The sequence below is a fragment of the Haemaphysalis longicornis genome, unplaced genomic scaffold (genome assembly GCF_048455015.1).
Source record: "Haemaphysalis longicornis isolate Haplotype H1 unplaced genomic scaffold, Haemaphysalis longicornis Haplotype H1 scaffold_2, whole genome shotgun sequence".
In the NCBI taxonomy this organism is placed as follows: Eukaryota; Metazoa; Arthropoda; class Arachnida; order Ixodida; family Ixodidae; genus Haemaphysalis; species Haemaphysalis longicornis.
The window spans coordinates 68,019,062-68,036,602 of record NW_027526295.1 but is presented as its reverse complement, the minus strand read 5'-3'; the positions used below and the strand labels follow the sequence as shown (position 1 = coordinate 68,036,602).

The following is a 17,541-nucleotide window of genomic DNA, read 5'->3' as shown; positions in this document are numbered from 1 at the left end:
GTAATATTAAAAACCCATTTCTCTTAATTTTCAACTTTAAAAGTTCGCAGCTGCGTTCAAAATACATCTTAAGTATCGAATGTAGACATTGTACCCCGTTTTAGGAGTTACTTTTAACAGCAAGCCGGCACTATATTCTGCTGCTTACGAAGACTGCTGTTTCAGCTCCGTAGCTTTCGCTGCACGCCTATTACGTGAGGCCACCATAGCGGGGTACAGATGAGGTGTTTCAGATTCCCTACGTGAATACTCTTTCCGCTCATCCTGTGCAGCGCTATGATGCTAAAGCATGGCAGCGTTTAAGGGCACCTAATGTGACGGCCATTGAAGATGCAGGTGTCCCTCATCCAAACCAAAATAAACTCTTTGAAGCAGAGAAATACAGCACTGAGGCATTGAGTGCGAGCTGAGAACATAGCAGTACAGTTTTACCATTTTTTTATGTATTTCTGTAAATTTTACTACCACTCTGTTATGTTTTCTCTAGGGGTGTGCGAATATCATTTTTTAATTTCGAAGCGAAGTCGAATAATAAAAACAAAGTTCGAATCGAATCGAATATTTTTCGAATATTTTTCGAATACGAATACTTATTGTTTTTTGTAAAATTAAAGTTTTCACCATCTAGAGACACAAAAACTGCAACTTTATTGCACAACAAATCACACAAAGTAAAATTAGGAATTACACAATACCATTGCACTCAACAGGTTAAGGTCTGCACTCACTTAAATGTTAACATGGAGAAAGGTTAACTGCTCGACATGTTCGGGGAGCAGTGACAACATTCTGCTCGTCACAACTCCACCAGATACCGAAAACAGCCACTCACTTGAGACACTATAGTGGCTCGCATGCCCGAGCCCGTGCACATTGCCGCGCGCTGATACACTAAAATCTCGATGATACTAATCTCGCGGGACCGCGAAAAATATTCGTATCATTCGAAATTCGTATGAACCAACACAGACCAAAAAATTGGACGCTGAAAAAAGTTTTCGTTTATTTCATTTCTTACTTTCGCGTGAAGAAATTCGGGATTTTTTCTGCTTTTTTTAACCCCCATGTCGCAAAGCAGCCCTTTCTGGAGCACGTAAAGCTTCGCGCTCGTCTCCTCACTCGCTGTGCCCAAGCTCGCTACATGCCGCAACAGTCAAGTGTGAACCGTATGGTGCGTTTTTGCACGCGATTCGCTCGCCTCGGCTCTGCGAGCGCGGTATTTTCACGCCCGCATCGACGATTTCGCGCCCGCGGTAGCGCCTACCTCGGTCAGAAAATGACGCATGACGCGCGCGGCAGAATGGAGGAGCCTGACTACTTGCGATGAGATCGAGACAGCCGGCTTGGCTCCGCCGGAGATGGTTAGGCTTAGCACCCTGGCAAATATTTTATGGGCGCTTTCACTAGCGGCGTGGATGATGTTTTATAGTACCGTTTTCGCATGCATTATCAGCTCCTATTACCGCAGAATCAACGTTGTGTCTCCCTTGAGCCGCATTTTAAAGAGCGGTTAGAAGCGGTCGCTCGAGCGCCCGCGCCACTTCGCGGATGGAGCCGACGCCATGTTGACGCCGCCGGCCGCGCCGCGCGCAGCGTGGGGGTGGTTTCGCGGCGGTGTCAGCGCGCGTTGGGCGCGCGCAGAGCGTTTTCGCGAGCAGAAAACAACAGCCCGGCCGTTTCTGGAGAAAGAGTGACAAACACGGGAGCGAGAGCCGTCAGTTGTTCGTTCGGCAGTCGGGTGCCTCGCCGGCTCGTTCGTATCTTCCGCCGGGCCGCGCAGGTCCATTCGTAACAACCGAAATTTTTCCCATTGCAAACAATGCAATTTCGCCGGGACTTTTCAGAAATTCGTATAATCCCGAAATTCGCACCCCCAAAATCGTATTATCGAGAGTCCAGTGTAACTTAGAATAAATACCGATACAGTCTGCGAAAGCACGTACCGTTCGCCGTGTATATGCTTCGCGACTTTGCTGCTGAGACACGCTCTAAATTTTTTTTTCTTTTTTTAGTTTTGGGTGGTTCGAATATTTCGAACAATGAAAGTGTCGTTCGAATCGAATCGAATACCAAAAAATTCGAATCGAATATTCGAAGTTTCGAATATTCGCACACCCCTAGTTTTCTCTTTTAATGAGACAAAAGTTACTCGTTAGCATTAAAACTTTACTATGCCATATTTTATTTTATAACAGGTTTTCTAGAGGGTGACAGCAACTGTTTAAGTGGTGTCAGTCTTTGTTGACCTAAAACAGAGTGCCGTGTCACTCGGAGAATTTTATCAAAAAGACTCCTGGAAAACTCAGGGAATTTAAAAATGCCAACTGGGTAGACACCCTGCCCTGTTGTCTTAGTGCCTCACCTGATGTGTCGGGATCCCGAAAGGCCGACGTGTTCCCGCACCAGCATGTGCTGCTGATAGGCACGGAAGGCCAGCGACTCCAACATGGCACGCAGCATGTGCGCTGGACGTGTCGACGGCGACATGCCCAGGAATCCCGTGGCAGCATACGCATCGTTCACGGGGGCCTGCAATGCGAGCCATACATATGGGTGATACGGGCGCAAAGTTCAGTGATGTTTTGACCCTAGCACTTTACCATATTTTTACGATTCTAGCGCGAACCTTCTTGTGCTAACTAGCCTTAAAATTTTTGTGCACGTTACAATCGGGCTCAAAACCGAAACGGGTTTTAAATCGGCCAGCAACATTGCCACAGGCACGAGGTCCTCCCAAGCTCTAACTCATTCCAATTAAAAAATCCGTCAATATCCCGTGAGTGAATTTTGGCGCACTTATTCCTGAATGACATACCTTGGTCAGCGGTTACACATTTTTCTACTATTGTAATTAGCCCGTCACACGTAGAATTATGAAGGTCAAGACACTTGAAATCGCAAACAGCTTCAATGTTTCCCACTATAGTTTTATTCCCTGCAGGAGCTGGATTAAGCGAGTTTACGAAGCACAATTTATTTTTGGCTGCCACAGTTGCACGTGCAAAATGAAATCTCCTTCTTCTACGTAAGTAGTATAAAGCATTTTACACCTGCGCGGTAAAGCCGACGTCCAATTATTTTTTCTGATTTTCCTGCGAGAACCTACCCGCACAGTACAGTCAGTGGCGCGTTATAATCGTGCAAATACGGTAATCCCAAAAAGCATTATTTTGAATATCACCGAAAAGCGGGCACTACCAAACCAGTGCCAAGTTTATTCACACAGAATTCATCGAAAATGCCACTACAGTTAAACCAAGATATAACAAAGTTAAAAAAAAAAATTCGCAATTTTTCGCTATATCCAGGTATTCGTTACATGCAGGTTTCGAGTTACGGTTCGTGTGAATGGAGCAGGAACTAAACCAAAATGCCAGGCATCAGTGATGGTGAACTAACTCTTATTTCAAAGTGAAAAACTACGTGATTTGTGCCCGCTGCTTTCCCATAAACTTAGTCACTGCTCGGCACTGCAAAGAAGCCCGGTCACTTACTCCCGTATTCCCAAACGTAACTTTAAGTATCACTTATATCTTTTGACACTTTTCGGTGCCTGAACCCGTTTCAAGGACCAAACATACGCTGAAAGGGCACCTTTTCGCGAACTTGATGCTTTTTTCCACACCCATAATTGCTGAGAGGGTGCTCGCTGGGATACTGTACCGGGCGGCGACGTGCTTCTTTCTCACAGGCGGAGACGGTATTTAAAAATGCGAGCTTGTCTTGAAAAGGCAAAACTTTTTGTTTTCTGGCAGTAGAACTGATGATGATGGTTGGAGTTTCATGGTGCAAGGCCAACGCGGACAAAGAGCGCCAGAGAAGAAGTTATTTAATGAAGAGAAGTGATTACCACAAAAATGTAGCTTAAAAAAGTGCAAACCGGACATAGTAAAATCAATTAAACAAAATGGTGATGGCTGGCGTATAGGGTCAGATTTGATTATGCCTGATAGGAAATTAGGTTTAAAAACTTGACGTCTGACAAATACTTTAACACGCGTTTCACGGAAACCATGGCATCGTCACCCAGAAACAACGATAGATGTAGGAGAATATGTTGTCTGTAGAGTTCTCTGAAGTGTTTGTGTCGTGTTGTGTCGAGTGCCTTGCATTGAATGAGTATGTGAACTATGGATAGGGCCTCTCCTCACCTGCTGCACTGGGGTCTAGAGGATCGCGTCAGCAGATAGGAGTGCGTGGCTGGCAGTAGAACTCACCACCCACGAACCGACACCACAGATAGCAGTGGAGACTCGCGACTACACGCCGACGGACAGGCCTAGTACCTAACCGACACCGCACTGACACTGAAAGCACACCGCACTGTGCGGTTGAGGCGGTGTTCGCTAAATTATTGCATTTATTCAGCCTATTTTTCAGAAAAAGTGCAAAAAACAGCGCCTCATCAGCGTAGCGAATTCGTTGCATCATGGTTAAGCGTTGCAACGCCTTCATTACATCGAGGTCGCAAACACATGGGCTTCAATGGGGCTGGCAATAGGGAATTGAAAAACCCGCCTTACGGAGGGTTTTGTTATGTTGCTCTTGAGCTAGGATGACAAGACTGGTATCATTGTATTCGTATTGAATTGATCCAGCAGGCTATGCTATTTTTATCACTCTGATGCTGTTCACCTATAAGCAAAATTGAGTAATGATGAAATAATTTTAGAGAAATTGTTGGTATGAAATGTTCACTTCTTTCATACTTTGCAAAAGCTTTTGAAATGAATAAAAATAGCATCACCTGGCAGAGGGGACCTTTGGCGTTATGCCCATATAATTCATCTTTGAGCTTGATAAAGCGAAATAGCTCTAAACCCCCGTAAGAAATGCCTCAATAAATAAATTTCGAAGTGTTGTATTTCTTGAACAAATGAAGCTATGTTAAAACCAACTACATATTTGAAAGCAGCATAAAAAACTGCTCAAGACTGCCAATTTTCATCAAGCTGGCACTAAAAATAAAAAAAAAATTGTCCAAAGAGTCGACCCACCTCCCCCCTTAAATCCAGCAATTTGTTACACAGAGATTCGTTACATCCATGTCTAACTGTACTGGTTAATTGGCCAAATGTAGAGCCTTTAGTAGCAACAACTTCTGTATTTGGTACGTACACTGGGGCTGGAACTTTTCACCAGAAAGAAAACAGATGCAGGAGGAAGAAGGGGGGGGGGAATAGAAAGCATTGAAATGTGGTTATAAATGGGGGAAGAGGGGATTGGATTGGAGGGGGTGATTTACACACAAGATGTACTATAGACTCCTCCTTAAGGACTATTTTTTTGTTGTCTAGGACAATGCAGGATAGTAGTCTAAAACAACCCGCAGTGGAGAGGCCACAAAACACAATACAACATCTACGCAGCAGATGGACATTCAAAATGGCACACACACGGTAAAATCAGCACAATCAAATATGTGTTACATGTAACTACGTTGGGACAGCTCCGGTGCGCAGTGTTTTGTCATGGACTGGCAAAGAAAAAGAAAAAAAAAAAGCTGCGTATCTGCTCACTTTGCTACAAATGTTGTCGAAAGACAATAACCTTCTGTCACCCCCGCCACGTAAACGGCCCTCTTCTCTTTGCCGCCAACCTCTCATGCCCTTCCCCTTCAGTCTCGCTTCTCTCACGATACACATGGTGCAAGTTTGCTCAAGTCAATTTTGCCATGTCCCACGGCTCACGCACCATGTACTAGACCATAGCATTACTGTTGGTTTTCTTGGAATGCCGCCATGAGAGCCACTGCAAGTGCTCTTTGTATTTTTACGTCAAAACATTTTTCTAAGACATATTTTTCATTTTCTATAGAAAAACCGAGCATCTATGTATTTTAAATTTTAAAAGAACATTGCATATACCAGTTATGTATCGATGTAGTATTACCTCTAATATGCCCAATGGTTTATTTTGTGCCCAACAATGTTGACAAGTATGAACACTGCCACCAGGTTTAGTAGTTTGCAAATGTTTTGCCTGTATAAACGTCTCGTTCAAGAATCCTTTTAACTTTTGGCCGGGCGGCTGAATCGAGGGGCAGACAGACCAAAATTTTTGCGATTAAGCAGCCCAAGAAAGATTATCATCTTTAAAACAAAACCAAAAAAAGCCTGCGGTTGAGGGGTTGAGCCATCAACTGGCAGTTATGTTAGAAAACCCAGGCCTGCAAGCAGCTCTAACAAGGACCACCAGTGACAATGAGGGACCATTTATGATAGTATACACAATTCTGTTTGCTACCTGCTCTGTGCCAGACAAGCTCCACATGAGTAACGTTGCCACAGTGCTGTAATGTGCGACCGATCTATCCACCATTAACAGCCAAACCAAGTGAAGGAAAACAAACCAGCCAGGATTTACCCGCAGCCCTCACCTGAAGTCCACTGAATGCAGGCACAAAGAAGACACCAGCTGAGCCTGAAGAGAGAAGAAGAAATTAGCAGCCGTTCACCCATACCGTCTATGCCACAGGACTACGAGTTGAGGCCGTGAGATTGGAAGCGACAAGAGAACTCGTACAAGACAATCTTAAGGCGCATTCGTTAAGCTGCATTCGCACACCCAGTGTCGGAAAAAAGAAAGAAAGAAGGGAACCTCGTCCCACCAAGCCTAGCGACATGTTCCCAAATTCTCCAGCTGAACAGGGGCCACGAAGACATTATACAACTTAGTTCAATTTGAAAGATGTAGGTTTAGGCAACTCGCGCAGCTCCATTCGAGCCACCAAAGACATTTTTTAACTAAAAAAAATGCAAAAAACAATAAGAAGTTTCAAATTTCGCAATACAATGATGTGATGTGGGCAGGAGAGATGTCATATGGGACAGCACTGAAAACATACCAGGTATCAGTGCATTAACTGCACATTAGCATTCAAGTGACACGATCAAATGTAACTAGAGGCCTCATACAATCACCCAGTGATGTTTCTTAGTGGCCGGCAGCGGCCAATTGCACAAACAAGATTTCCCAGCGTCACGGAGCAATCGCTGTGAAGTGGCCACAGATTCCCCACTGCTTCATATATTTTCTTTAGCATCTTCATAATTTATTTGAAGTTTGTGACAAAACTCGTATCATTGTTATCGGGACAAAGCAGTCTTTTTAGTATACAGAACTTGTATTTTGTCTTCATGGCCCTTTTAATTGGTAAATTTGAGACATACTCCCTGTTTGCTTGTTCCTACATTTCTTAATTTACTAGTTTATTAGTGTTTTCTCCCTGATCTTCCCAACCCATAGTGTGCACACACACAAGCTCTATAAAATGGCGAAGTACTGAATCATCCAAGTTCTGCTACAGTTACTCGTCTCCTTTTATGTTAGTTGTGTGGCGCTTATACGACAAGCACGTTACAAGCAATTGTTTGTTTTTCACCACGAATACAAGCCGACAGAACAATGCACAGACCAATGGCCATGTGCTCTAGAGCCTCTTCAAATGAAACACACCAGTGGAGTTGTTCAATCTCAGGATGCAATGCACCCACACCCCACTCCGTGGTGCGTTGAAAACTCCACCGATCCGCCCTGTCAAAGGTGCCCGACGCCAGCACTAAACACGGTTACTCCACTTGTCTACAGGCTCCTTCTATGGACTTTGTACTCACTTTCTACAGACTCGGCGACCGCAGCACTTTCTTGGGCATCGTTGATGAAGCCTGTGGCAGAAACACAAACTCAAAATTAGCAGTGGCTTAGCTAGCTCGGCTATGCCAGGATATACGTAGCGTGAGCTAAGGTTCAGCTGGTTACTCTTAGGTTTCCTGGTTGTCTAGGATTGGCTGATTATCATGCTTACTGCTGCTAAAACGACTTCCAATCCAATTCAACCCAATCCAGTCGCAGCAGCAGCGGCTCACACGCGCCAGCTGTGCGCCGTGAGACGTCACTGCTCCTCGCGCATTGCGTAGCACGGCTCTCCAGGAGCCGCGCGAAACTGCTCAACCTCGGCCAGTGTAGCTCACACTACAATAAGCTTCCCAAGGTGTAAATACTTATTTACTGCGCAGCTTTCTTGCAGAGAACAAAAAGAAAGAAGGGTTTGGCCATCATAAATAGTAATGCTGCATTCGACATGTCTAAGGGAAGGCTTCCCTGATAATTCAATGTCGGCCGCATTATATTTGAGTTTGTTGACAATAACGACGACGTTACTCCACACAACAGTACACAGAACATTGCCAAGGGAGAAGGAGTGAGGGGACAAAGTAAAAAAGCTATGGTTGACTCCTCTGTCACAGGAATCAATAAAACACGGAAGTGAAATTTCTAGCGAAATCTGCAGCGAAAGGAGTATGATCTGCGGGTCGGCGGCTGTCTCGTGGGTGTGCTTGGCGAGTGACGTCCTGCTGGCAGGTCGCTTCGGCAAGGGTGTACTGGTGTCATTTGTGCGACGGAAATGACGTCGGTGAAATCTTGGTGTATCCTGGCATAAAACACTTTTGCGTTAACATATAAAACCTGAAAACAAACAACCCTAAGTATAAGCAGAGTCCTTCAATGCTTTTCTGGTCACGAAACTCCGCCGTAACGCTATGGGAGCAGTTTGCTATGTCGCCGAAGCCGCCGCAGGGCGGCGCTGATCGCATAGTGGGGGACAGACGAAACCTGCGCGCTGCGTCGGCGAGGCTGCACAACCACGGAATCCGGTAGCATCGGCGCGTTGTTTTCCGAGTTTTAAGCTACCAGTTGATGTGACGCCTTTGGTGATATTGTGCGAGGACACTGGGCGGAAATGCCCAAGACTTGTTGCGTACCGGGATGCCGCTCCGGCTACAGAGGTACGAGCGAAAAGGTCTCGTTGTTTTGCTTGCCGAGTGACGCCGATAAGCGCGAACAGTGGAAACGTGCGATACCGCGACAGGAAGCCGGCGGCTTTTCTTTTGACTCGCAGCATGTCCGTGTCTGCGAAAAGCATTTTGCCACTGCGGACGTTGTTTGGAACGACACTTTTTTGGTGAAAGGAGACGTCGTCTCTTTGCGACGTGAGAAACCTAAGCTGCGGCCCGACGCCGTTCCAAGGCGCTTCGACGGGCTGCCGGCGTATCTGAGCAAGCCGAAGCCGCGATCCCGTTCAACGAGGGTCCAGCCAGCAACAAAGAGACGTCGTTTGTCGTCGCCTGATGCCATCGCCTGATGCCATCGCAGAAGAAATTCTGCCGTGTTCAAGCACGGAAGCATCCCAAACAGCAGTGATGAGCGCTGCAGGTAAGCTAAACAGTTTTTCGTGGCGATTCTGCTGTTTGAACCGAGTTTGAAGCTCCCAGGAGCCTCAAGCGCTATATAATTACGTTTCATCCTCCTGTAGATGCGGCAGTGGGTATTGGTGCATACGCAGAGACAGCCTGCCAAACAGAAGAGGTCGTCTGCCCCATTTCTGAGTTGCTGGCAGTGAAGGGCCAGCTTCGGAGCACACGACGCAGCGACTCCGCCGGAGCCAAATGAAGCTCGCGAAAATGACCGCGTTAGCGAGCAGGCATAAAAGGCAGCTTTCTGACACCCAGAAGCGGTCTGCTCGCGAAAAGTTGATCCTTGATCAGTGCCTGATGAAAGCCAACGCGAAGTCTCCGACTGCTGTAAGGTAAGGTACTGACATGTGCTCAAGTGTTGTATTGCTCATAATGGCCTCCTCTCGTGTATGTGTCCATTAATGATTTTGGAGAACACGGATATGGCAAAAGATAAAAAAACTGGTCCAGTGCATTGGCCCAGTCAGCTCAGGATACTAAAGGGGCATATGCAATATTCTACGTCCTCTTGGTGTACTTTGCTGTCTCAGCTTTTTCTGGGGAATGTGCATGCTTCATTAACAAGAAAAGTGCATTTAATTAGGCGTCATATTGTGTTTGCACTCATTTCAGCATTCTGAAAAGACGTAAAGGAAAAATGTGTTCTATCATGTGAGAAGCCCGGTACTATGTGGTTACATAAGAAACAAACCCTTTAATTAATGCTTCTGTTGTTTGCACTGCTTTGTATGTAATTTTTCGGTTGGTGGCCTCTTCCATATCCTGTGGCAAGCGCATGCAGCTAACCATTTGCATGTCGTCAGTGATGTCATCGTATACCTGCACTATGCGTGCATGACATGTACTGTGATGGAGAGTGGAAAAATAATTAATAGTTGCGTGGCAGCATTTTTTAGGCTGGCAAAAGTTCATTTTTTGTTTATTTTTGGTTGCTTGCGTTTTAAAGCTTAAATTGTGCATGAGTGATGCCGCATGCTTTTCCGCACCCACATATATATTTAGTGGTCGAGCTAGCCGTTAGAACTGCACTTGCTCGTTTACCAGCATGTGAATGCACAACACATGCTCTACTTCTCCCCTAGGTACAAGAAGGAGTGGATATATGACTGTTTGCTTCTTAAGGTGAAGTCGACTGCTGTCTACACTTTCCTACAAGAAAACGGCTACCTTCCCCTTCCCAACCCTCGCACGCTGCATGGCTACCTGAGAAGCCTCAAGGCCGATTTCGGCTTTGATGCAGGTTTATTTGCAGTCTTGCGTGAAAAACTTCAAGGAGTCCCAGAAAGAGAACGCCGAGGTTAGACTCCTTTGGGAATTAACTTACCCTGGTTCTGTTTTCAAACAAGCCGCATAACTAACCAAAATATTTTCGCAGGTGTACTAATGTTTGATGAAATGAGTGTGCGGAAAAGTCTGCACATCAGAGAGTCCGACATGTCCCTTTTGGGGAAAGTGGACTTTGCTGAGCACACGAGACCAGCAGACCGTGAGAAAGATGGGGACCATGTGCTCGTGTTCTTGTTCTGGCCTTTTCTTGGTGGCTGGTCGCAGACGGTGGGAAGCTTTTGTGCGTCTGGTGCAACACCAGGCTCAATAGTGGCAAAACTGCTGCTTCAGTGCATTGTGCACCTTGCCAATGCTTGCGTTGTGGTGGATGCCATCACATGTGACAATTCCACAACAAATCAGTCTGCTCTGAGGTCCCTGGGTAAATATCTAAGTAATGTGCTTGCAGTTCTGAGTTGTATTTTTTATTTATTTATTTCCCTGTAATGGGGCTGACAAGCGTAATTTCTCTCCAGGTATCAGCGGTGACATGAACGCTGTAAAGACCACTTTCCAACACCCATGTGATCCAGCGAGATCTGTCCATGTGGTGATAGATCCTCCTCACGTATTCAAATGCGTACGGAACAATCTGCAGAAGGTTGGCAAGTTTCTGGTAAGAAGTGTTTGCATCTGCACTAATTGTGCTCTACATTGTCTCTTTTCGTGACATTTGTTATTGTTACAGCTGCCCGAAAGCCAAGAAGTTTTTCACTGCCACTACGCTGCCCTACTGGAGTATGAAATGGAGCAAGCTGGGCTGCGTGCGGTGCCCAAGCTGACGAAAGCGCACGTTGCTCCAAATGCATTCCAGAAAATGAGTGTCCGACTTGCTGTCCAGGCAAGAAACTCAACTAATTTACACCTTGGAACATGTCTGTACAATTATTTTTGTCACTGAAAAAAGGGAAGCATGGTGGCTTAAAATTATTCTATGTGTTTTACAGTTGTTTAGCGAAAGCACTGCTTCAGCCATGGAGTTTTACAGTACACAAGAGGCGTGCGAGAAGCTTCGTCACTCGGCAGCAACTTCAAGCTTTACAAGACGCATGAACAAGCTATTCGACAGCCTCAATTCTCGCAGACCAGAGCATGTGATGTACAATGAAGCTGAACAGATTGCTGTAAGTGACTGATATTATTATTCTAATAATGGCACTATTTTTACCTATGCTGATATTGTTACTGAATTTCAGACGTTGAAGGAGAATATAACTTGGCTGGACGAGTGGCAGAAGTACATCGAGTCGTTGCCTGTGGCGAGGCGAGCGTGTTTCTTGAGCAAGCCAACCTGTGCAGCGCTTAGAATAACGCTCCACAGCACAGTTGCACTAGTTGAGATGCTCCTTGGCTCTGGTTTCCGCTACGTGCTCGTGGGTAACTTCGGACAAGATCCCTTGGAGGTAACCATATTTACATCTCAAGCTTCTGCGTTTACTACAAATTGCTTTCTTCTTTCAGCGCTTCTTTGGCATAGTGAGGCACGTAGCTGGCGATGGAGGGCAGCCTACTGTTCAACACTTCTTGTTCATTTACCGTATGCTTTCGGTGAACAACCTGGTGCGACCACCTAAGCGTGCTTCTGTTGATGGTGATGGGCCACAACTCCTGCTCAAGCTGCAGGGCCTCTTTGAAAAGGAACCGCCTGCCAACAGTCAGGTAGAACACCAATTATTTTTCTATTTAGGGACAAAAGAGAACAAAGGTGGAAATCAGTTGTTGGTTTATGCATTCTTTTTTCAGTAGTTAGTTTGCGAAATCTTTGTTATGAATGACCAATCAGCCCAGATTTATAGTATATACATGCTTTAGAAAACAATGCTGAAACATGGCAACATGAAATATGCATTTCAGGTTGATGCCCTGGCAGTCCTCTTCGACGATGTCTTGTTGGAGCCACCAGGGAGCATACAAGCTGCATCTGCTTCGAACCAAGTGCTGTCGCCCAAAGAGTGCATACTCGACTACCTCGCGGGCTATGTGACAAAGAAGTTCCTCACCATGAGCTGCCTTAGCTGTGTGGACACTCTGAAGGGCTCATCTCGGCAAGCAAGTGACTTAATACTTGCAAAGTCAAGAGGTTTCCTGCAGGTGACGTCAAGACGACTGCTCAGTCTCCTGCAGATTGTGGAAAGCTACGTCGAAGAACTCACTGTTAGTAGAGTGGCTTGTGTGGACGTTTACATGAACATTGTGGAGAGAGTGTTGCTGGATGAGCGTACTTCAGCAGCTGCTGTGAATTGTGGGTCCCACTATGTAGGCACCACGGCAGAAGTTGTGCACTTTTTTCTCAGGTGTCGTCTGCACTTCTTTACGAGGGAAAAGAATAAGCTTGCACGGGCAAGTAAGCGTGCAACATGCCCAGCTGGTGGGGGCAAGAAAGTGATTAGCTGAATTGCTTCCTGAATGGATTCAGGCATGCAAATATGCAGCATTTTACTGTGTTTTTTCTGTGATACATATTTGTATAAATGCATTTTTAAAATTTTTGTTCTCTAGTATCTCAACCATATTATTTTTAGTTCCACTTCATAACAACTCACATTATTTTCCTGTAGGTGTCTGCTTCCTTGTGCGGGCCTTGTACAGTTTATTTTTCACTCTTTGTAAATTGTCTTTGTAGTTTACTGTTTTTAGTGTTCCAGCGTATTCATGCACCTTATTTTGTCACCTTGTTTGCTTTCGCAAAAAAATCATTCCCTGTGTTTATTCACTGATGTGTCAAAGACGCCAATTTCCCTTCGTACTTTTTCATTTTGCTTCAAAAGTTTGCGTTGTTTTTATAGTAGTTTTGTTACCTTCATGTGTCGGCCTTGTACATAGTTTTTCAATGCCTTTATATACTTTGCATTCTTACTTCGTTTACATTAGGTTTGTTTTGCAATAGTGCCATGTTCGCGAACATTTGCTGCGATGCGTGCCTTGGATTTGTTTGTTTTGTTACTAGTGCATGAATGCACCTTGCTGTCTGATCTGGTGTTACGAGCTGAGCGCTAATTTACTTTTTCTGTCGTAAGCAACGCTCGGTAGTTTTGTTTAATAAGTAAAAGATGTAACCTTGTCGTCACTAACCCAGACTTCCTATCTCATTAGCAATGTTCTCGGTCTGTACAGATGTTTCTCGAAAGAAAAGCATTTCCACACAAAAGAATGCATAGCAAACTTTGAGGCATTCAATTCGCTAACACTCGTCTGTGCAAGTCACTTTGCTGACTGTTTCTTCGACGCTTATGCTTTCTAGCTTATCGCGGAACACAAGTTCGCTCCTTCCTTTCAGAACTTTAAGTTGCCCTTGAGTACGTGACATCGCTGCGCTGTCTGTTGTTTATGCTTTTATAGCTTATTGTGTGAAAATGTTTTCTGCTATAAACCGTATTGTTTTAAGAACACTCCATCATCATTGAGGACATGACGATATGTATTGAAATATTCCCTTCGTGGCATTATTGACTCTCTAGCTTGACAACATGTAGTGTATTTTGACCAATGTGAAGTAGTCAGCTGAATAAATCAGCGGTGGAGCAGCAGCATCATGCTCATAAACAGGTGTGCTTTTTTAGAGACTTTGAAACACGGCTTCATTTCAGTAGGTCAAGCATCCCCAGTCAAGTATCTTCATAGCTATGCCTTGCGAGTATAGTCTATCATAGCAAAACGCCCTGTTAAACTGAAGCATGCAACATCGAAGTGGTAGTTGGATTTGGCTCGGAGGGTGGGACATTTCTGGGAAAGCAACTCATTCGGAAATTGGAGCTTCCCGAATGACCTTGAGTGGCTGCACAATATTTCGCGAGACTCAGTTTTTCTCGTTCTGTGCCTATGTAACGTTACTCTGTTGAATGAACCAACTAGCCCAACAGCAAGTTTTATTACCCTGTTGAAGTTCCATGAAAACGAACACAAGGTAGCTGCGAACTCGAACTTAAACTTAGAATCCTAGAGATGGGCATGTATTAATGCGACGAAAGCTTCATCGCTCGCACTTTGAAGCTTTGCTGAAGCTCTATGTAATGAGCGCACAGGAATGAGGTCAACTCTAACAAACTAAACACGAAATTTATAGCTTTAGCTTCGGTACCGCAGCCGCGGCGATCATCGGCGGCGTAGACGGTCGGATTGCATAGCGCGATCGGCGTCGCCGCGGGGGCTCACTGCGCGTATCATATTTGCGAATTTTTAAATCTGAGGCTTCGCCAGAGTCGCAAGCCCAACTAGATAACCGTCGCTTAAACAAAGCACAATTTTACGCTGCCTTGCACGAGATGAAAGAACTGCTGCAACAACACGTAAATTCATAACTGCTGCGGCACGACTGGCTCCATCGAAGCGTTGATATCGTGCAAAGGTAAGCGAAGAAAACTTTCACACGCGAGTGCAGCAGTCACATTGTACGTCAGGCTAAATATGAGTAATAGCAGAATATTCTGTGCGCTATCATCAACTGAATGATTCTGCTTGAGCTTTAGTTTCGGTACCGCAGCCGCGGCGAACACCGGCGGCGTAGACGGTCGGATTGCATATAACTCGTGCGATCAGCGTCGCCGCGGGTGCTCACTGCGCGTATAATATTTGCGAATTTCTAAATCTGAGGCTTCGCCAGAGTCGAAAAACCAACGAGATAACCTTTGCTTAAACAATGCACAATTTTACGCTGCCCTGCACGAGATGAAAGAACTGTCGCAACAACAGGTACATTCATAACTGCTGCGGCACGACTGGCTCCATCAAAGCGTTGATATCATGCAAAGGTAAGCGAAGAAAACCTTTTCACACGCGAGTGCAGCAACCACATTGTACGTCAAGCTAAATATGAATGGTAGCAGAATATTTTATGAGCTTTCAACAACTGCCTCGAACGGGTACCAGCTTCGGCGGAATGCTTGCGCGCGGGTGGCGCGGGCATGAAATGCCCCCGCGCTGACAGCGGCGACCCTAGCGGCGACTTTTGTCCCTGTATGAAACGGGAGCCGGAGTTTCGTGACCAGAAAAGCATTGAAGGACTCTGGTATAAGGTACTCTTTAGTTCTAAAGGTTGCTTCCCCGCAAGAAGACCCTGTGTGCAGGGGTGCACCCTTTACAGGCCGCCTGCTTTGTTGTACTGCCGTCATTTCCGTGACGGATATGACGTCAGTGAAACCTTCGTGTACCCCGAAAAAAAAAAAAAAGAAAAAAACACTTCCGTGTTAAAAAGTAAAAACTGTATTGTGGCCGCCCTGACAATCTACATGCACAAGTTCTATGCGGGCATATTTGCACTGCTGATAAAGATGAATCTGGTACACCATTTTCCATGCAAAAAATTGCACAAATACAAAATTTGTGGCTAGCAAATGCACTGTCTAATACAGATGAGTACAGACAGCTAGTGCAGAATATGCTACTGAACAAACATTTGATATAAAAAAGGATTCAGGTCACAGTGCTACTGCAGAAAATTCAATAAGATTTATAAAAACTGACACAACCTTAATGACCTATTGCGAAAGGAAGATAGACTCATGCACGAGAGAATAAATGCACAGTGTCACAAAGAAGGTTTAGCAAGCAGGCCAGATTGGGATAAGTTGACGTGCAGAAGACTGTCACCCACAGAATCGTAAATAAGCCAAACCGACCAGATGAAACAGAACAAGGCATTGCACTTAATTGGGGCATTGTGCACGACATGCAAATCAAGAATAAAAGCTACAATATCACACGCATCCCTTTTGGCAATAAGAGGACCCTTGACTGTTGACTGTGAATGTACTTTGAGACAAAATATTCCATGGGTTGATCAAGTTATATAAGCATCGTAGTCACCAGTAACTTCATTTGGGAAACCCGCACAGAAAAGTGTGTTATATTTACCGCACGGTTAGGTCAATGCAGCTGTTATCTGAAACCCCTACCAACAAGACTAAGTCCATAATTTTGACAGTACAAATTTCACCCCTTATTTGTTTTGTTTAAGGCCCAACCGCATGGGCACGCAATAACAGCGTACTCATGTGTCAACATAAGCGTGCGTAGGAGTTGGTGCTTCCGCGCACTACGCCGGTGAAAGCGAGCAACCCCTAGGCAGCTGCCGTAACGATGATGACCGCCGTACGGTCTAGGCCTAACCTCACTGGGCCGGCATCAACCGACGCTTGCCTTGACCTTTCACGACCAATAAATTGCATCTGAACAAATAACGATAAAACCAGGATCCTTTTTTTACACTGCAAGCCATTTCAAACCACGGATAAAACATGCAGGGAATACACCGAGCCCCCTTCTTGCTACTAACTCTGTCAGCCAACCAACCGTCCACACGGACTTGTAGTCCAAACTGGTTTCCACATGCGGTGCGCGCAGGTGCAGTGCGTCAATACCTGGTTCGCACAGACTTTGGCGCAACAAGCGTGTAGCAGTGCAATTGCCATACACCGGAGTACGCCCATTTTACGCGCATGTAGGCCGAGCTACGTCAAAGCGCGAGTACCGTATTTATTCGAATATAAGCCGATAGTTTTTTTTTTAAATACTGATATATCAAACTCCAGGGTCGGCTTGGATTCGAGGATTTTGAAACACGCGCCAATTTCCAAGTGAAATTGAAGGAAGTGGCGCGCAGCTAGCACCCCCCAGAAAAGAAAGTATTGTAGCCCTTACTAGATGAGCCAGTGGCCACTTAAGGGGCCATAGCATGGAGGAAATGGGCCATAGCGATGCCGCCATTTTGAACTGTGCGGATAGTGGCCTGCTTGCGGTGTGGCATTTGGTTTTGACCAACGTTATTCTAGTAACGCTGTTTTTGACAGCGCAATGGCACCAAACAAGCGGTGCCATTATAGTGCCGCTTTTAAAAGAAAAGTTGTTTTAGCCGCGGAGTTGTCGTCGAACGCTAAGCCGAGCGGGACTTCGGCGTGGATGAAAAAAAATGTCCACCGATGGAGGACGCAACAGGAGGATATTTGCGTGCACCGCAACGAGG

The 17,541-nt window shown here is 45.5% G+C and overlaps 1 protein-coding gene across 2 annotated transcripts in view; it reads right to left on the bottom strand.

Annotated features, from left to right (window-relative positions):
* LOC144168967 (glycerol kinase 5) overlaps positions 1–17,541 on the bottom strand; it is an 89,226-nt gene that overhangs the window by 18,215 nt on the left and 53,470 nt on the right. For both annotated transcript variants that reach the window (XM_077697970.1, XM_077697971.1), the window contains exons 13-15: positions 7,617–7,667; positions 6,380–6,423; positions 2,363–2,529 (exon numbers count right to left, since the gene is read on the bottom strand). In XM_077697970.1, the coding sequence (XP_077554096.1) occupies positions 2,363–2,529; positions 6,380–6,423; positions 7,617–7,667 (262 nt within the window). The remainder of the gene's footprint in view (positions 1–2,362; positions 2,530–6,379; positions 6,424–7,616; positions 7,668–17,541) is intronic.